At 40.5% G+C, this 21,938-nt stretch overlaps 1 protein-coding gene across 1 annotated transcript in view; it reads right to left on the minus strand.

Annotated features, from left to right (window-relative positions):
* RORA (RAR related orphan receptor A) overlaps positions 1–21,938 on the minus strand; it is a 234,833-nt gene that overhangs the window by 175,702 nt on the left and 37,193 nt on the right. The window contains exon 2 of the mRNA XM_064361366.1: positions 14,458–14,487. Coding sequence (XP_064217436.1) covers positions 14,458–14,487 — 30 coding nt within the window. The remainder of the gene's footprint in view (positions 1–14,457; positions 14,488–21,938) is intronic.

A 21,938-nucleotide genomic window follows, 5' to 3' on the forward strand; every position in this document is an offset into this window, starting at 1 on the left:
GAACTCACTGGCCACCAAAGAGTAGGTAAAGGGCTATGACACCCATATTGGTCATTTTGTTCATCAGAAATTTAACCTAAGAGAAACGCCGCAACAGAATCTCAGGTGAAGCAATTTAGGGCAATAAAAACATTCTCCTAAATGATACTGTCTCTGAGTGCCTCCCCTAGTGAAAATGAGAACATCTTCCCATCTCTCAAATCACCCCAATTATACACAGGATTAGGTAACTTCCACAAATCAGGCCATGGAAAGTTCTTTGATTTAGAGATATCAGGCAGGACTCTTTTTTTTGAGGTGGGTGGGAGCAGGAGGAGAGGAGGATGGTGGTGAGGCTGTGTGTGTGAGAGTAACAGCTTTTCCTTTTCCAACATCAAAACCCATAGGCCTTCCAGGACAGCTTCTACTTTGATTGCACTTGGCTGTGTGAAAGAGCAGCACAAAATGACAATAGCTCCTCTCACTGCACTGCTAAAGACTCCCATCTGAGAAAGAAAATGGGTGGAGGAGGCTATAAGAGATGGCCTTTCTATCAAAAATTCAACTTCAGAAGCCTAAAAGATCTCCTTCCTTCATCGTGTTCTCATTTAGTTTGCTAATAGATGTCTCATGAGAAAAGAATTATTGTGAAGCTGAGAAAGTAGGATTCAAATTTCCTACGAAGAGATGGACTTCACGTTACAGGCAAGGGACATTTTTTTTTCTTCTTACAATAATTCCTAAGTGCTTTTTGACCTTGGAAGAAGAAAATCAGTGTTAAGATAGAATTGGTTAGGTCATCGCCTAAGGAGGCAGAAAAGGCCACCAGGAAATAAATTAAAATTAAAATAGATTCTTTTATTGGGTCACATCTCATCCTCTCATTTATGAGCAAGGCTTCCACTCAAGCAATTGATACTGCAGGGGATAATTTTGCTCCTCTTGTTTTGACTCAAGAAAAAGTTACAAACAAAAGTAGGGAGGAAGCTGCATCTGAAGCTTAAAGGACATTTTTAAAAGGATTCCAAGGAAAAGAGCACAGAAACTATGCCTGCGTGCAGCCACTCATGAGGGGAACGGTAATTCTGAAATTATTGGTTCCTGCTAAATTAAGGAAACATGCTTACATTTTAGACCAAACACAGCAAGTCACATGTTCTGACCTTGAACAAATAAATGTCATTTCTTTCCAGAATTTACCTTAAAATTCAATAAGTAATCTGGGATTATCAGAACATCTACTTCAGAAACTGTTTAACATTTTAGGATTACTTTTTCTTTTCTAGACTGGACAAACACAGGATATTTCCCTTGACAGAATATACCCTTCATTCTTGGAAAGGTCAGCCAGTTCTCTTTTCTAGTGGGTAGATTCCCACTTTGCATAAATGTAGATGCCAATGGTGACTGAAAATGTCCCTTTACCTTTTACTCTGTAGAGTTGATCATCCGATTTACATGGATAATGCAAACAAACGGTGTTCAAGGGGTCACTCAGTAAATTAACACATTCCTCATATTTAGAAAGACAGGCAAGTATTTTTAAACCTCTGGATAAGATTCTGACTTAAATCTTACAAACTGCAGAAAGAAACTTTAAAGCTATCAGCTGTAAAAGTCAGCCTTAAAACTGACACTCAAAAAGCATATGGTACATTGCCAGACATCAAGAAGCCCTTTGAGTTATATTATCAGTTTCCAAACTATTATTATGCAAATCTCACAATATAATTTCAAGTAATAAATACCTATTCTTTCTTTCCTTTTTTTTTTTTAAAAGATAGAGTCTCACTCTGTCACCCAGGCTGGAGTGCAGTCGTGTGATCTCAGCTCACTGCAACCTCCACCTTCCGAGTTCAAACAATTCTTATGCTTTAGCCTTCCTAGTAGCTGGGATTACAGGCGCACACTACCATGCCCGGCTAATTTTTGTATTTTTACTAAAGATGGGGTTTTGCCATGTTGGCCAGGCTGGTCTTGAACTCCTGACCTCAGGTGATCTGTCCGCCTTGGGCTCCCCAAGTGCTGGGGTTATAGGTGTGAGCCACCGCACCCAGCCTATTCTTTCTTATAGCTGTTAACAATGAGAAGATCATTATTTTTGGCCAAACTAAAATGTGTGACAAGAGTGTCTGGTCATAAAATTGCATATGTATACACACACATACAGACACACTTATTTAAAATCTACAGATATTAATTGAACACATAGTAGATACTGACCTTCTGTTAAGCCCAAGGGATACAAAGATAATTTTTTTTTTTTTTGAAACAGGGTCTTGCTCTGTAGTCTAGGCTAGAGTGCACTGGTGTACTCTCTGCTAACTGTAGCCTTGACTTCCCGGGCTCAAGCAATCCTCCCGCCTCAGTCTCCCAAGTAGCTGGAACTATCGGCATGTGCCAGCATGCATGGCTATTTCACAGAAGTTTTTTGTAGATACTGGTCTCCCTATGTTGTCCAGGGTGTTCTTGAACTCCCAGCCTCAGCAATCCTCCCTCCTCAGCCTCCCAAAAGTGTTGGGACTACAGGCGTGAGCCACCACAGCCGCCCAAAGAAATTAAAGAATACCTAGTAGGACAAAGCTATATAAACATCAACTATTCTGCAATACATTTTTCTACCGTCACCTTAACAATGTACTGTGGGAGCAGAGGAGCTGCAGCAATTAACAAGGTGGAATCGGAGAAGGCTTTGGATGGCAGATGCTACTTGTGTTGGCCTTTGATGGAGCAGTAAGACTTTACAGGTGCGGAAGATGACGAAGGACATTCCAGGACAAACAAGACACAAAGGCACAGAGGTATGCCCCTGCATGGCGTCTCCTAGGAACAGATCATCGAGGATGGCAAAAACTGCCTGCACGGGAGAAGTCACGAAAAGACCAGTGGAAAGATGAAGGCCAGGTGGTAAAAGGCCTTGAATGCCATACTTAGAATTTAGACTCCTCAGGCGATAGAAAACCTTGGAGGAAGTCGAATAAGAAGAATAAGGAGGTAGAAGAAGAAGATTCTGCTAGCAGTGGAATTCTAGAGAAGGCCACAGTTTTTCTTTTTCCTTACTTTTCTTGTTTTATTGGCTGGGGAGCAGGAATTACTGAATGTAAGGCTGGTGTTTTCTAATATGTCTCATCTCAGAGAACAGAATTTAGCCAAAACATTTTTAATCACAATCTTAGCACACAATGACGCTTGGTACAACTAGACAAGACGGGCTAAGCCACACCTTGAGTTCTCTGCTCTGCAGGTTTACTGCCTGACAAGCCTTAAAGTTAGACAAATATTTCAAGCTGAATTTGTCACTAACAACTTTATATGGTTTGTGGTTGCCTGTGTTGCTTGTTGAGAATGCCTGGCCACCGAGAAACCAAATCGGAGGCAGGTATTTCTGACGGGAGCCTCCGCGCCATGTGCTTTATCATGCTTTATGTTAAATACATCGCCATACCTAAGCCCTTGCAAGCCAAGAAGTTAAGGTTACGGTGTGGAAACAAAAAACTGATTTTTCTTCTAACTGCCTACATTTACTAGAAGTTTTTGAATTTATACAGGCCACGGGTAGCAGAGAGTATAGTTCGTTTTTTGTTTCTTTTTGTTTTTGTTTTTGAGACAGGGTCTCACTCTCGCCCAGGCTGGAGCGCAGTGGCGCGATCATAGCTCGTGGCAGCTTTAAATTCCTGGGCATAAGCAATCTTTCCACCTCAGCCTCCTGAGTAGCTGGGACTATCACCATGCACCGCCATACCCAGGTCATTTTCTTTCTCTTTTTTTGTAGAGATGCGGTTTCGCCGTGTGCTCACGCTGGTTCTGAACTCTGTGGCTCAAGTGCTCTTCCTGCCTCAGCCTCCCAAAGTGCTGGGTTTACAGTTGTGAGCCACTGTACCCGGCCTAAAGAGTATGATTCTATTTATTTCTATTTTTATTATTTAATTCCTCGTCATGACAGTCTCTTGTGGCAGGAAAGTGGTTAGTTTACAGATAGAAGAAATCTAGGACCTAAGAGATAAAATAATTGGCAATCATTGTTTTACTAGAGTCGGGGCAGAGTTTGCGACAGCGTTCCTTCGCTGCTGCTCTCAGGGGGAAGCCTGACAGCCTTGTTTCCGCCGCAGACTTAACTGTCCTCACTCCATGTAGATCAGTTCGATTCCTGAGCCCGAATGACAAGTTGAACTACCAATAATGCCTTGCACAGTGTTTTAAGCGACATAATCAGCCAGAGAGGGACTTGTGTCAGTTAGACTTTGTCTCCTTAAAAATCAAGAGCAAGAGTAGTAAGAGAGAAGTTTTTAACAAGGAGGAAAACCCTAGACAGTTGTCTCTAAGATTCTTCACCACAGCTTCAAGGACAACCAGGAAAAGGGCTGCTATTTGAGGCAACTTCATTATAAAATCATTTTTAATAAGCAATCTTAACAAAGAGAGGGAATACTCTTGTGGAGAAACCCTCCAGGGACCCAGAGGCTGCCCAGTTAAGTTATTACGAAGTTTCACACAAGGGACCAAACAGCTATTTCATTGGCCTCGGGGGACAGAGTTTAGTTTTCACCTGTTCTCTAGAGGCACTGGTGTTATCCTGTCTACTAACAGCAGAGACTGGTAACAATCAATTATCCCGACGCCCCAACTTGGTGAGGGAAAGTGAATTTTCAGTTTTGTCGACACAAAAAGACATGGTATAAGAGGAGAGATAAATTAACTCGTTATGGTTCATTATACTGGAGACTAAGAACGCGCAGCCAATGAAAATGCCTCATCTGGACCTTGGTATTGTTTCAGTAAAATGACAGAAACGTATCCTAAGGAAATTAAGAAAAATCCACAATGCGAAAAGGATGCTTAGTTGTCCTCTGACCGTAATTGTCCAGCTTCATGAGGGAAATTATTCACTGTGCTGATGAAAAAGTAATAATCAGTGCAGTTGACTTTGCCTACCTAAGGAGTGAGCAAGGTTTGCAATTTGGGGTTTAAATTTTTATAAAGCTATTTGTAGCTGAGTTTAAAAGGGCTGGAAAGACAGAGGCTCCCACGGTAGCACAGTAGCCTTCAGCCAATTAGCAGCTCAAATGAAAGAAAGCGAGGCGAACCATTAGCCACAAAATTCAAAGTGCTTATGTATTTTTCAAGTTTCACTGAGCATTCCATGCCTCAGATTTTAATGAAATGGCAAGAACGGGTCTTACAAAATTAGACCTTAAAACTGTGGAGTTAGAGAAAAAGTGAACAACCTTTTTCTTTAATAATCAGAACAGCCTTCTCTTTTTGGACCAGATTTCTCCTTCTCAATAAGCATTTTTTAAAAAAATATAGTTGGTCACAGGAGCACACAGAGAAGAAGTTCTATCTAAGGATAAAAATTCATCTGGGTTCAGAGAAAAGACTGAAGCAGGGAACATCTGATTCACATAACCCTAACTAAATGACTGTGGCAGAAAAACATTGTTTATAGGTCACTGCTTTTTTTTCCACATATATTCTGTGGCTCCACATTGGTTATGACAGAAAGCCAAAACCTGCTCTCTGTTCTTCAGAGTCTCTCTTTTCCTTGTCAATACTCTACTCCAGTCAGGCAGATCTACACACTCATCCGTGATCACACCTAATTCTTGCTGCCCCTCTAGAGCAAGCTCGGCTCATCACACATGTTCCCAGCTCATACAGCTTTTAAACACGTACTCTATTAGGTTGGTGCAAAAGTAACTGCGGTTTTTGCCATTGAAATGGCAAAATTTCATAGCCTTGCATTTTCCAGCAATTCTTTCATTACTGAAAGTTCCTCACATGTGTGTGTCCTTTCTCCTAGATACAGGCGAAACTGTTAGACAGGGAGGGATATAAGTTAGATTATCTATACTGCAATGTGCCTTACAAAATGTTAGACACAGAGCAGGTACTAAACAATATTAAGCTAAGAACATCTGCCTGGCTCCTCGCCCTATCCTTCTGTAGGTATGGGCTGCAGTCTCCTTTCCAGGCTCTGTTCCTTAGACTCTGATATTACAAGTGTCTGAATTGCTCACCAAATAATCTCCTTCCCCTTTCCCTCAAGAAGAAAATGTAAAATCAAAGATTTATGGATTAAGACCTTTCCACTGAATCCAAACCTTAATCTCATATATCCTAGCATTTTTTTCTCCTCAGTATGCCTTCTTTTTCTTTTTTCTTTTCCTTTCTTTTTCTTTGAGATGAAGTCTCACTCCATTGCCCAGGCTGGAGGGCCGTGGTGTGATCTCAGCTCACTGCAACTTCCACCTCCCAGGTTCAAGAGATTCTCCTGCCTCAGCCTCCCTAGTACCTGGGATTACAGGTGCATGTCACCATGCCTGGCTAATTTTTGTATTTTTAGTTAAGATGGGGTTTCACCATGTTGGCCACGCTAGTCTCAAACTCCTAACCTTCACTGATCCACCCATCTTAGCCTCCTAAAATGCTGGGATTACAGGTGTGAGACGGTGCACCTGGCCACTCCTCAATATGGCTTCTAATCGGTATTCTTGTCTATTAATTATTTAAGACATTAGGAGCTGGAGTTGATGCCTAGGTGACATACAAAATCAAGGAGGGAAACAGCTATCACTCCTACATAGGAACATGCTTTCCCAGAAGCGGAAGTGGATTGGGCGGAGAGCATTCCATTGTGAGGGATTTTGGCAGTCAGAGGAAAACAGTTAATTGAATAGCCTGGAAATGAAAACCTCTGCCATTATAATGTATAGATGTGGATGTCAATTATAATCCAAAGGGCCATGCAACTACAAATACACCAACTTTCTGGTCACAGAATTGATAAAGAAATCAGTGTAAAAAATTTAGTGTAATTGATGAAGTTAATGTAGAATGATCACTTTCTTTTCATTTTAAGCGCATTGGAATATCTGTTTCTTCTATGTTTTTATTCCTTTGCATACAGATCCCAATAAAGAGAGAAGCTGATATAAGTGTAAATCCAGTCCTAAATTCAGGTATGCTTAAACATCCTCAAAATCTAGATGGTAACTTTCTTATATATCCCTTTGATATATATACGTATCTCTTTCCTGAGCATTCTGTTAGCTTCCAGGGTTTTGGATAGGTTTCAAAGAAATCACTGTGTCCTGAATCATTGTAGTGCTTTGTGGCAATGAAAGTTATTAATGAATTACTAAGCTGGTCTAACAAAAAAGTATACATTTATTATAAATGTCATTAATGTCCGTTAAAGGCTTTGTTTCTGTGGAAGATGGGTTTGTGCTACACAAAATATATATTACTACCAGTGCGGGGAACATAGCTATCCTAGAAGCAGAAGTAACCACTTTGAATAATTGTTTTATTATGGAATCAGTTGTGACATTAAGTAGATATCAGTTCTTTGATGCACTAAGTTAAATTGTTAAAAGGTAAGTAATGGTCATTTTAAAGTAAGAGACTTGGCTAGGAGCAAAGAGTTCAAAGACCAGCCTGGGCAACATGGCAAGACCCTCTCTCTCTCTCTCTCTCTCTCTTTTTTTTTTTGAGACAGACTCTCACTCCATTGCCCAGGCTGGAGTGCAGTGGCACAATCTTGGCTCACTGCAACCTCTGCCTCCTGGGTTCAAGTGATTCTCATGCCCCACCCTCCCAAGTAGCTGAGATTACAGATGTGTGCCACCACACCTGGCTAATTTTTGTATTTTTAGTAGAGATGGGGTTTCACCATGTTGGCCAGGCTGCTCTCAAACTCCTGACCTCAGGTGATCTGCCTGCCTTGGCCTCCCAAAGTGCTGGGATTACAGGGGTGAGCCACTGTGCCTGGCTGGCAAGATCCTGTCTCTACAAAAAAAATAATAAAAAAAAAAAAATTAGCTGAGCGTGATAGTGCACATCTGTGGTCCCAGCTACTGGGAAGCTGAGGCAGGAGGATCTCCTAAGACCAAGAGGTCGAGGCTGCAGGGAGCCATGCTCACGCCACTGCACTCCAGCTTGGGCAACAGAGCAAGTCCCTGTCTAAAAAAAAATAATAAAGTAAGAAGGCTGTATAGTTTCCAGTAGACTACTTTGTTCAAATAATTTTTTTCACATAGTGGGAATAATATTCCCCTTTCTTATAATCAGTTCATTCTTCAAGCCTAGAAGCCTATGGAGGTAGCATAGTTGTAAGGTAAAAGGAAACCTGGGTCAATTGTATGGTTTTCTTCCTATACTTTAGAGTGGAAGAACCACTTTGAAAAATGAAGCTCTTAATTTTAAAAGCATTGAAACTGTGGACTGCCTTTAAATCCTGGCTCCACCACATACTAGCTAGTTGTAGGACCCTGGGCCTTGGTTTTTATCTGTAAAGTGGGGACGGTAGCAACACCTACCTCACAAAGTTGCAGTCGAGATAAATAAAGGAACACTTAGAAAGTGCTTAGAGAAGTGCCTAGCACTAGGTGCTCCATAAGGATTGGTTAATGTTAATACCGGCGATAACAGTGTAGCTCTTATGTGTGCACAAGGAGGCAATCGACTCTGTTGTGACTCCAGGCTCTGCCCAGCCGGGTTAGTTAACAAGGTTTTTCACTTCTCTAAGCTGTTACTTGTCTCTCACATACCTTTTCTTATTTAAAATGTGGGTGCAAGCAGTACACAGCTCATGAAGCTGATGAGCAGATTAAATGAGATAATGCACATAAAGCATCAAACATAAAGCTTAGAATATTCAAATTGCTTGGTAGGTGGTGTTCCTGCTATTGCTACTACAAGTAACGGCACTACTGCTATTACTTCCGCCATTATTATTGTGCATATTAAACTAGGCCTAATGCAAACTTACGTCATAGACAGCCAGCGCTTCTTTAAAGACAAATCCAATCATGTCTAACTAAGCATTTATCAAGTATGTAATAAGTCTATCAAGTCCACACCAATACCTGGTAGGCGAGGCATTTTTGTCTTCTCCCTGGTAGTAATTATGGATTTTAAGGAGCCAATCATCATCTTCACACACCCTTTAGAACCTATGTTATGAAGTGAAAACACAAATACTTTTTGTCCAAGTGCAATTCGTGAACCTCAAGTCTACTAACTGGGCAAACTTGAAGCAACTAGATGTTGGGATGGAAATGCTCTGCTAACTATTCAGTTTTTCTGTGGAGTTCACAGGTCCTCACCATGAACTGTGAGCTTTGACTATGCAAATCTTCTGCTTTGGAAGAACTGACTGGCAGAGCCAAATGCAGTCCATTTATTTTTAATATGATGAGACAGAGAAATCCTGTTAAGCTTAGGAGGGCTTGGCTCTAGCTGTGCAGGCTGAGTCTAAACAAGGCAAATGTTTCCAGACAGTACGAGAGACTTTTACTTTCTCAGACTGGCTGATCTTGAAGAAACTAAATAGATGTGACTCTATTGTGGGGCTGGGTTTTAGCACCCAGGGTTAAATTTCTGCCTTTGGCTTTATTGCCATTTTATGCTTGGATCGTGATAGGAGAATCCTGGATGCTTTCTCTAATTTTCTTTTCCTCACCCATACGTCCAGCTTAGTCTGTTTTCAGTTATGAGCTGACTTATGGAACTGGTACACCTGGCGTTCGTGTTTGCAGATTGTTTTATGTAACTATGTACTTCTACGCCTCCCTAGCCCCCATCCTGTCGCCCCCCAGTCTTTACTTACAACTAGTCTGTAAACACCTGAAAGGTAAAAGCCTATTGGCACAGAGTAGGTCCTCAGTGAATAGCTGTCTCGTAATTAGCCCTTTAAGACCTGTATTTTAGTCATGTCCCACTGCCAGCAAGCTTAATGTCTGGGATAGCTGGTGGCCTTGGTAAGGTAAGCAGTGCGCCTTCCACTTACTTTGTGAGTACTGGGTTATCCCTTTTTCTATTTGTCAATGGGCAGACAGGATCTGGATGAAGGCCTACTCAAAGAACTTCAGCGTGGCTCTTCTCACATCTGTCCTAATGAAGCACCCTGCCAGCAACTGAAATTATAACTGCCGTGAGTCACACTGTGAGTCACATAGGTTGCCACGGCAACCTACTAACTATATCACCAAAGCACCTTCCATTAGCTTTGCCAAGAATGGTTCCTGAGTTTTCCTGGACTGTGAAAACAATGTGGGTGAGCCCCAAGTTTGGGGTTGCTAAGAGTCTACAATAAAAAAGTATGGCCTTAAGGAAAGGAAAAAAAATTGAGAAAATAAGATTATTCTAGTTTTTAGATCTCCTGAGTAAATGGCAACAATTGTGACAAACTGTTGGGTTCATTTTGTGATATCAACAGATGTCTAAGGAGAGGAGGTTGAGGCCTCAAAACTAATTTTCTCTAAGTCAAATTCAAAGCCAAGTCTCTGGGGTAAAAAGTGAATACATTAACCGATTCCATTTTAAATGACTGCAATAAACACTTTTTAAAATGGATGCAAAAGATTAATTCTCAAAGAAATATTCTGATTTGTGCTAAAATATTTTACTTTGTAGAACTAAATCTTTTTATAAATAATACAGAGCTTTAATTTTATACTGTAGTCATTAGCCTGCTGCAATCAAACATTTGAAAATGTACTATATTATCTTACAATGGCTATTCATGTTAAATAAAAATATTTCAGAAGGTTCAGAAGCATGTCTTGTTTGGATTTTTACTGGGGAAAATTAACAACTCAAGTTGGGAGTAAACTGACACATTTTCCTGACTGCTTCCACTGAGTAACCTGCACTTTCCAGAAGCACGTATCTGTCCCTCAGTGTGGCGGAAAGCAGGCAGGGTAGGCTAGGACAGAAGGAACAAGCACTGTGAACAAGGATGAGAACAGAAGGAAGTAGAAATGGTCTGATGCCTCTGGAAATGGTTCAGGGCCCTACCAGATATCTTTTGGGTCTGTGTTGTGGTGGCTGTCTGATACATGTCCTCTAAGGTTCGGACTACATGATGTCAAACTTTCCAGTAGCTGGAAAGAGCTCGAATGATTTGTTGCACCTTTTCACTTCCATAGTTATCCTCTTGTAACGTTGTAGTGAATGCAGAACTGTCCAAGAAGAATTAGATTAAGAATTCAGGAGTGAATGACTAGTTGCCCTTGGCAAATAATAAAAACCAAGACAGCAGCTGATTCCAAGAAAATGATACTTATCTGCATGGTGACTATTTCAGCAGGAAAGAGACCAGAACAAACTTGTGAAACACCAAAGCAAAGCAATCTTGAAGGGGTCCAACCAAATACATGTGCTACATAATCACCATGAAAATTAAATTGAAATTCCACACCACAGTGTAAAATTGATCTAAGAGTAAAAACTCTCTTTTATGTTTGCACACCAACAACCAACAGCCACATTTCCTATCAATGATTCAAGAAGACCACAAATATAAGAAGTCCTTGAAGAATGTGGGTATAAGAACCACTAGATGTCTCAAAGCTTTGTCTTCTCCCACTGGCCAACTAAAGAGAAAACAAACATTTAAGGTACCCTTCTCAGGAACTCAGGAGAAACTGAGTTCTCCAGCTCTCCAAAGACTATGTTCATGGACTCCTCTGAAGCTAACAATCAAATTTCCTTTCATGGGAATTTCTGGTTCAAGTCACCCAAAACATTTTTTTTTTTAAAGAAACAATACCTGCGCTTTCCAGATAACAAGGTGGACTAAAATATTATCTGGTGTCACAACTATTCAGGTTCACTTTGCAGTACTTGCAGCTCTGTCTGGTGTACCTGTGAGCTGACACGCTGGTCTGATAATATATTCTGCAGCTGTACATATTAATTTGTATGTTGAACAATCTCTCCATGAGGGCAGTTAAGAAACCAAGACTGAAATTGCTAATGTCGGGTGACTTCAGCTGTCGTTTATTATGTAGTCAAGTCTTGACTAAGGTTTCCAGAACCCTGGCTAAAAATGGAAGTTTTGAGACAGTACAAAAATGAATTCATACACTTCACTGAGAGTGAAACTTCTTGAAGAACAGATGTCAAGATGATTTAAGAGAAGCCGGAATTTAACATCTTAAAAAAAACGTATAGGCAAGTTAGGACAGTTCAGATTTCAAGAAAAATTCGACAAATGCTAAAGAAGAAGTCATTTGGGTGACTGTTATTAGAGAAAAAAACCGATTGATTGTCTTTCTCCTCACAGGCTGTGGGCCCTGTGGAGATGCTAAGATCAGAAATACGATGGGCTGTCTGCTGAGCTGGGTGACAAAAACAATCTCCATGTTCAAGTGGCACCGAGGACTTCCACTCACATGTAACTTGGACAATTCAATTTCTCCCTGGCATGTGTAAAGCTGTGTGTCAACTGTGTATTCAGGTGCTATTCTTTCCAATCTGTCATTGGGCCATTTTCATTCAGAGCCCTCTCCCCCAAATCATGAAAGTAAATATCAACCAAAACGATATGATTTCTGATGCAAAACTTTCTGTCAATTATATAAAAGGAGGTTTAAGTCTTTCTACATTTACTTTAAGCTTAATGCCTGCTGATTTTCACAGTTAGAAAGGCACTCAGAGTTCACCCTCTGTGGCTATATCCTGATTTTGCATTAAAACCAGTACAGCTGATGAAATTCTTTAAGGCTTTGTGGAGAGAGCCACCTGGTTCAAGTGTCTGTTATTAGAACACAATTTTTTCCTCTCTAGCCACCACTCTCATGCTGTCACCTAAGTCCTTCCATGAATTTAAACTCAACCACAGGTTATTATTTCTGCAATAGGCCAAGAAAATTATTTTCAGGGATGACAGTTCCTCGAATGTCTCTCTCTCTGGACTGTCTGTATACCAGCTAACATCTCAGTCTCTGTCTTATGTTATCTTATTAGTTGAGATGTACTCTTCATGTCCAGTGGAGTTGAACTAGCGGTTTTGTCCACGTATCTCAGAGCCAAGTCATAATGCAAATAGTCAGTAGCTTTCTGTACATTGCCAGGTGGCCAGGAGTCCATACCCCAAACCACCATAAACAGTAGGCACAATCATCAGCCCCTGTTGGGGAGAGGCCCAGGACTGAGCTAGCAGAAAGACTGAATTACTTACCACCTCTAGAGTGGGTCCCTCCGGGCCAGGGACGAGCTCATGGGCAAGGCTGTGCAAGGAAGCGCTCTGTACCATGCCTGCCCTGCGGATATACAGAGGACTTCAGTCTCCTGCACTGTCAATCTCTCAGTCATCATGAGCTCAATTATGCACCGACAACAGCAAGAACAAGAACAACAACAACGACAAAACAACCCCAAAAAAAGCTAAGGGTCACAGACTACCCTGATGGAGGGACGGCCAACTGGAACTGTGCATTGAGAGATGGAGGTGCCGTCCTGATCATGCATCTAGTACAGGCCTGACCTTTTCATTGTTCCGCAAGCAAACGTTCCATTGAAGCCCATGAGAGAGCCACGTGGAGAGACTGCAGGACAGGGTCCTCAGAGTCAGGCAGCTTCTCATCCAATTTGATGTTTTTTGGTTTTGCTTTTTTTTTTTTTTTTTCATTTTTGTTTTCTACAAATACAGATAGACAGACAGACAAACCCAAGAGCGGATTTCAAGAATCAACTGAGGCACAAGATAAACTACTTTGATGTTACACAGATGTTTTCCCCCAAACGTTTCACGTGAGATAAACAAATTTAAAGTGTAATTAGGAAAAATTAGGGGATACATCCTTGTCGTCCCTGTATTGTGCCATAAATATCTCCACTGCTTGCCTTAGAAGGATGCCCAAAGATATCTCATAGGTAGCCCGTATCTGTGGTCTAAATTAGTCATCAAATTCTAATGACACCATTAATTCAAAGCCTGAATAATATGCTGGTCAAGTACAGTGAAAGTTGACTGCCTGCATCAATGATGTCTTGTTTCATCCTGAGGTTCAAGGGACAGTCAAACATCATTGCTCAGATTGCAAATCACAACACCTTACATTGACGTGAGTTTGTAACTTATGGTGTACTTCAAATGAAGGCAACTGATGAAAGCAGTTGAACCTGAGAAGTGGGATGAATACAGAGCATAAATCCAGCACACGTTTCCACATCAAACTACCGATGCCATTTATCAAGGCCCTCGCAGGCCATGCCCGTGGTCGAGCGACAGCGCCTCTATTCCCAGTCAGCATCTCTGCTCCACAGACATGAGTACGAAACGGCCTAATTTGTGAACTAGTGGTGAGGAAAAGGAGATCAAAGTTTAAAAGAAATCAAGGTGATGTTTCCTAGAAACATACCAGCTCTTCTAAGAAGGATCTAGAATAAGGGTGATCAGTAAGTAATTGATCCTCCTGGCTAGATTTCATGATTTTTCTAAAGCTTCATGGCTTGAAACACTGGAATTCATCAGAATATGTCTCTAGCCTCTCTCTTCAACACACACTCAGTACAAACAGGTGGAGATGTGCCACTTCCGACCACTACAGATTGAAAAAAAAAATGACCTCTGTTGACCATGGATCACAGCTGAAACATTAGTTTATACTTGAAGGGTCACAGCAGCCAGACATATGCGAATTCCAACTCTTCAGAAAACTTTGGACAGAAAAAAAATGCATTACTTACATGTATGTGTCTTCTTCGTTACTGAGATACCTGGAAGAGAAGAAACCATGACATAGGTTAGAATGTGCCCTGTGTGTGCTGCTTTGAATGTCCGTCATTCCCAGTGTGTTCAGCAAGGCATTTAGTTCAGATGGTGATGTGGAAGCAAGACCAGTTTTAACCTCACACAGCAGGGTCACTAGACCGACCCCAAAGCCATGCAACCGTGAATGACGAGGCAGTGACCATCACCTCCCGGTTTAAGACGTTCTGTGGTAAAAGTGAGGAGCACGGACAGTAGCTAAACAGGATTAATCAGGGTGAGAGGAGACTCTTATTTTTTATTTTAAGTAGGAGAGATAATCATGTTTCTAGGCAGAGTGGGAAAGATTTAAGACACAAGAGAGCAATGCCAGCCTACTCAGTTGAGGGTAAGATGAGCAATTAATTTGCTGTAGCCATTGGTTCTGTGTTTACTCTTTAATGAAAACGATCCCCCTTCCTGTTCCCATGAAGCACAACTTTTAATGGTGAGGGGGAAATACATCCACCAAATGTACCTATGTGTCTGTACTCGTTAGGTCAGAAAGGGAACCACTGCTACTTGTCCATAAATGGCCCCCAAATGTTTCATACAGTTGAAACACAACTGAGTGAAATGTATAAACACAAACTATGGAAACACGAGCGACTCATGAGTCAGCACCCTTGATATTTCAGGATGATTTATAGCTGGCAGGTGACAAATAGAACTAAGCAACGTTTGGCAGGGAAGTCCTGATAAAGGCAGCATGAATGTATGTTTGATGCAAACAACACTATCTCCATTTCAGAATTACTACATTTTGAACCCTTTATGCTTCATTCCTATTGGGAGACATTCTTGAGACTAAGTGGTTCAAAGCAATAAAACTGTTGAAAACATTTAGCCTGTGACTAAGAACTGTGGTAAACCTTGAATTTTTTTTTCTTTCAAGTTATTAAGGGAACTATTTAACCCTCCTTAAAGGTTGTTGAAAAATTTGAAAAATTTGGCAGAACTGTTACTTAGCTAGGGAACACGTCGTACAGGGAAGAGATCTGTTATGAAAATCCACGGCACACATTTTTTTAAAAAGCTAGTTCCAAAGTTGTGAGCCAAGACTAAAATCACACACTTGCTCCCCAAAACACTTTCCAAATGATTTACTTAGGGAAGCGGAAATTACATAGCCCAACTCAGATTCTTCTCCGAGTTGAGAACTTTTATTGAGAAGAACTACTGTTGTTGTTTTTTTTAAATCATGTTTGAGTTGGCTTCACAAAGTGAAGTTAGAACCTTCTACAAAAATCCTTGAAGACTATCTCACATGAAAACTACAAAAGCGTTCTAGAATTTTTTGAAATAACCTTTATCGTGGGAAGGGAACTTCCCGCAACGGTAGCAGGGAGTAAAGTTTAAAATCTGAATACAATTTGCAGCTCTAGCTCGTGACACCAGCACCAATAAATTGATATATTAGTGCACTTTCAGCATTATGAGAGCTATACGTGTATTTTCCTTAGGAAATAGTGCTTTCTGTAAAATCACTTTGAAGAGAAAGTGCTTAGGCTGTCTCTCCTGATTATTCAAAACCTCCACACAATTGGATTTAACACAGCCCAAAACAGGCCTATCTATATTCGCTGAGTGTGGAACTATTTTCTCTTGCCATCCAAAGACCTGATGAAAATACCACTGCTTTGACTTTTCTACTTAAATTTATTATACAGCGTGATGCAGTGTTCTCATCAAATATTTTCATGACGATTACATTGATAATAGATTTTGAAAATCTTCCCAAGAAGGCTGCTTGATCTTGGAGGTTGCGGTAGCTGGCATGGAGCTAAAACTTTTCATTATCTGTCTCCAGGAGGAAGCAGGACTCTGGCGATAACACAATCTCTCAGTCCCTCAGTTTTGTTTAACTGTTAATTAATAATCAATATAAATAACTGGGAGCTACACTTATACTGGAGTTGCCAGATTTAGCAGGTAAAATACAGGCTACCTGGTAAAATTTGAACTTCTGATACTAATTTGTTGTTTATCTTATGTTCAAATTTAACTGCACATTCTGTATTTTATCTGGCAGCATTAACCTATACAGGAATAATGTAAATTATATTTATTATACCCAATGAAGATATACCAATCAATTAATACACACATTTTTATGGAGAAAAGCTTAGAAGACATACTCCTGGTACAAGAGCAATATATTTTTAAATTGCATTACAACTTAATTATGGAGATATGACTGCATGATATTTAATTTTTTTAACTTAGCCATTTTGAAGACAGAAGTCTATTTCCCTAGAGAAAGTGAACAAACAAAAACCATACAAACACACAAAAGGCAATTTTAATTAAAAAAATCAGGAAATGTACTGGAATTTTCTTTGTTCCTCTGAAACATAACTTCTCCATAGAAGCACCAGTACTTCATAGTAAATGATTCCATAGAAGTACCAGAAAAAGCAGAAAACATCTTTTTCATTTCACAGATGAGGAAACTGAGGCTCAGGAAAGCTTCATTAGCATAATAAAACATTTATCTGTGGAAAGTTATATTAAACTGGAAGTATACTCATGGCAAATCTTTAAATACTCTAGTGTAGATGTACCCTCTAAAGAGTAGATCCCAAAAACGTTTTACTCCATGGAGCATACCACTCAGCAGTCAGCTCTGTAAATCATTTAAACCTATGGGAGTGCCCTCAGCCGTATTTAAACCGTGAAGACTCATCCTGAGTTTGGGAGAAAGATGTACTTGGATGCTGATGTAAACACATAGAAACCACAGTCCCTACTACTAGAAGAGCATACTGAAATGAATCTAGAATGTTCTGGAATATTCTAAAAGAGAATATTCTGCCAGGAATCCAGATGTCTGAATTATGCACATTTTCCTGCTTTAGGCCTTCATTCACAGTAGGCATGTGTGCCTGGGTTTGCTACCAGCAACCATTTTCTCACCCTTAAATGAGGGATGGGTCTCCCCTTTTCTTATTCTCATTTTCCTAGAGGTTACAAGATTCCTGTTTTTCTCACCAGGAAGAGAGTTCATACTCAGTGAGCTCGCAGCAGTCATACACTGCCAATGTTCTTCCTCAAGTGGAAGGAGAAAGGCCTTCAGAAAAAAATTGCATCCAAACCTAATGCTACCACCAGCAGTACCTCTGAATCAAGATTTTTGGGAGAATTAGGCTTACTAAAGACAAACTACAGCAAGTCTTAAGGAGGCAAACAATTCTAATTCTACTGAGGCATAGAAAAGAATAAAGGCAGCTCTACATTAACTTGATCTAGAGTCAAGCTGACCTGAGCTTGCATTTACAACCCACTCTCCTGCTTCTGGGCTGAGAGACCTTGAGTAAGTCACTTAACTTTTCTAGTCTTGAATTTCTTGGTTTTTAAAATCGCATATAATCATGGTGACACTTAAAAACTGTTGTGAAAATTTTAAAGGAAATAAGGATGCATGAAGAGCTTTACAAACTGGGAAGTGTGACCTAAATGACTTTGGTAAGGGGTGAGCAACTCACATAGTATTAGTTTAACCAAGCTGAATCGCAATGTGCTACTGGAAGCTATGCCATTGCTACTCATGACGTCCCTCAGTTTCACACTGACTCATGGCCTAGGACTCTGGTTTTCAGATCAAGTACTCTGACTAGAAAATATCCTCATATTTGATGGAAGAGAGCATGAGACAGAGAATCAGAGAATCACATTCCTTAAAGTAAGTATACTGTATTCTAGACCCCAAGCTCCATTTCCTTTACTCTCTAAAGTCAAAGGAAAGGAGCCTGGTATGGCGGTGGGTACCTGTAATCCCAGCTACTCTGATGACTGAGGCAGGAGGATAGCTTGAGCCCAGGAATTCAAGTCCAGTCTGGGCAACACAGTGACACCCAGTCTTAAATTAAAAAAAGAAATAAATAAACAAAAGGAAACTACGTACTCCCGATTCAGTGGCTGCATTGTCCAAGTGGGCTGCCGGTCAGCACAGCCAAGGACCTTGGTCCCTACCACCAAAGGGCATCGAACCAAGTCCAGCTGTTGTACAGGTTTTGATTCACTTCCAAATGACTGGGAAGAACACCAAGATCCTTCCCCAGAGATTCACAAACAGATCACAGAGCAGGGTAATGCTCTCTACAGAGATAGGGACTTGATAGAGTTGTGGTGAACGACGGGGTGAAACCAAGTTTCTAAACCTAAAATACACATACACCTGAGACCAAAGTGAACACAGTGGACGACCTGGGCAAATCATTTAACTTCTCTGGGTCTTAGTTGTCTCATATGCAGTCTGTTGTCCCAACTGGAGTGCAGTGGCACCATCATAGCTCATTGCAGCCCTGGCCTCCCAGGCTCATGCTATCCTCACACCTCAGCCTCCCTAGTAGCTGGAACTACAGGCATGTGGCACCATGCCTGGATAATTTTTACATTTTTTTTTGTACAGATGGGGGCCTTGCTGGGCTTATCTTGAATTCCTGGCTTCAAGCAATCCTCCCGCATCAGCCTCTCAAAGTGCTGGATTAAAGGCGTGAGCCACCGTGCCCAGCCAACATGATTTCTTAATTTCTCTTCCAGTTCATCAACCAATGGCTCCTTGCCCTGCTTCTAAGCTATCAAACCAGACCACGTCTTCCCAAGCAACAGGCTGTCAGAGCTATTTCTCACTGTAAAAAATCCAATGTAGCTCATAATCAAAGGTAACCCCCTGAAACTTTTTTCTTCTTCCCTTTAACAACCAAAGAAGAAAAACGGCAGTACCCACAAAAGGTTATATAAGTAAAAGACGCACTTTTCTTGGGCGATCTTTAAAACTTATCCGGGCTAGAGAAAAATGGCACCTTTTGATAAAGTTGTAAGACTCCTTCTATTTTACCCAGATACACACGCACGTGCATACACACAGATACACAGACACACACAGACACACACACACATACACAGCAGGTTTATTTCCAGGTAATGCTTGAGCATAATTTGTAACAACAATATGACAGAAGTTTCAAATTGCCAATTAAACCCCTAAACGAAGAGGGTTAAAACCCCATAAATATTTTGTCCAAAGCAAAATAGGGCTTGACTCTCTTTATCTGACCATGCTTCAAAGTAAAGCAAAGGATATGTCATGAAACTCTCACAGATTTAGCACTGCCATGGTTATCAGCAGGGAAGTTACATTATAGTTATCCCAGAACAGAGCACTTCAGGAACGTAAGCTGCTATTTCCCATCAGTGCCAAATCTTGGACCAATTAACTTCCTTGATGGACTTCTAATTGTCTTGGTTTGTAAGCAACTGTCTGGGCAGCCAGTTAATTTTACTTTTTTACTTTTTTTTTTTTTCAGTACAAGGTGGCGTTTTTCCTCTTCCCAAATATAGCAACTACCAATCTAGCATTTCCAGAGGACTTGTATTCTGGATAAGGCTGCAGACTCGACAAAGATGCCACTCTGCCACTTGGCCACTCTTCAGCCTGTGTGCGTCCTTCTTTCGTCCTCCTTTGCAATGACATAACAACTGTTGAGATAGAGGTATCATAAACATGAAAAAATTCTGTGTTAATATTAAAAATCAAACGAAACACTCAAACCCATGCTGTGTAGTTTTTCTTTTTTCTTTTATTTGAAAAATATGTCAGTATTTTTACACTGCAAGTGAGTGTGGCTGGGAGGAAGAGATGTGTTGAGTGATAAACTGTCTTTCATTGGCCCAACTCATGTCTCTACACCAGCCTTGCACATTGACTCTTCCTTTATTTCCTAGAAGGGGAGGGCTCCAAATCTGAAGGCTTTAACAAGATTTATTCCCCCTCCCTGCAAGATGTCTGAGTTAAAGAAGACACCTATTATTTAAGCTATGAGCTCTCAGGCAAATTGCTTAACTTCTCTGAGCCTTTCTTTTCACATTCCATAAAATGGGAATAAAACCAGGTTTACAGTAAAATTTAAGATAATTCACGTGGGGCACAGGACATAGTACCTCTTTCCTACTAAAGTATGTTTCTAATTGCATGCACCTTGTGAATACACTTTGTATTAGATAAACAGAGAGACAGCCCTTGAATGCACACAGGCAATACCCATTAAGGCACTGCTATTAAACAGGGGGTAATCTGGGAAGTTAGTGTTTGAGAGCCCAGGAAAGGATTTTCCAAATAAAACCCAAATAACCCACTCGCTGCCACATGCTTAGCAGGCACAGTGCAGAATTTGTGGTCTCTTAACTTCTCTTTGACTTCCTCATCGTAAGGAGCTAGCAGCTAAAACGGTGAATTTACATGCAGCACATGACCACTAGCTAAGAAACGAGGCCTAGAATTTAGGCTGCTTCTTTTGAATGGCTAATAATTATTTTCTAAAGAAAAAAAAAAAACGCTTTGTGCTGGCCCTGTGTCCCCCTGCTCCTCCATCCTGAGTTGTCCCGGGAGACTGCTCCATTCTACACATAGTCAAAAAGAAAATCTGTGCATGAGGCGGATCCGGAGCACAGCCCACATAGGGCCTCGCCAAAAAAAATCATGTTACAAAACAGTGTCCTTGTCTAGGACAAAAGAACTATTAATGATAATCAGCACATATTACTCAAAGTGCTCCAAGTAATCTTTGGACTTTGTTTCAAAAATTCTTAATGGACACTAATGCTTAGAGTTCACTCAAAAGAGAAATAAATTATGTGCCAGGGTTGCAGGGACCAAGGACAACATGTGGAAGGCATCAAAGCATGAGCAGTGTTACGACAATCAAACATTTTGTAATTGCATAAAAAGCCTTTAAAAATCATTTAGATATACTAATTATGAACATTAATAATACTGTAATGGGAGGTTTCTTTTATGTTCGATTTGAGCCTAGGTTGAGCTGTTTCGGCAATAATATTTCAGCTCTTTTACCAACCAAGGTGCTTTTGACGCCATGAAAAAAATTCCATTTTTGTTTGAAAAATGGTTATGGGAATGGATGAGAGGAATTTTTCCTGTTTTTTAAATTCAAAAAAAAAAAAAATCTGTGATTGCTCTCCATCTCTAGGTCATATTTCCTGACATTAGTGCCCAGAAATATCTTTTAATTTTGGACAGGCAGACCAGAAGTATGCCCTCTTTCAAGTCCTGCCTTTATCTTTAACAAAACAGTTCCAAGGACAAAGCCTCATTCCGGGTTTCCCAGCAAAGGCAACATAACGAGACCATCAGTCTATCTGAGAAAGAAATCTTCAGACAAAACTTATTCGGGAAACATTCCTCTTCTCAGAGATTACTATTCAATGCACTACGAAAAGTCCATACATAACGAGGGTAAATTCTCTTGTTATTTACTGGTCCCAATGTATGATTAGTACTCATGTGTAGTAAGAATCGTAAGAAGCCTTATTTTTCCAAATTGATTTCCTTTTACTGAGTGTCTGTATGGAAAACAATGCTATCCATTAGATATTACCTGGTTGATTTAAATTTGATCTT

The sequence above is a fragment of the Aotus nancymaae genome, unplaced genomic scaffold (genome assembly GCF_030222135.1).
Source record: "Aotus nancymaae isolate 86718 unplaced genomic scaffold, 86718_ANA_hifiasm-v0.15.2.pri h1tg000041l, whole genome shotgun sequence".
NCBI lineage: Eukaryota > Metazoa > Chordata > Mammalia > Primates > Aotidae > Aotus > Aotus nancymaae.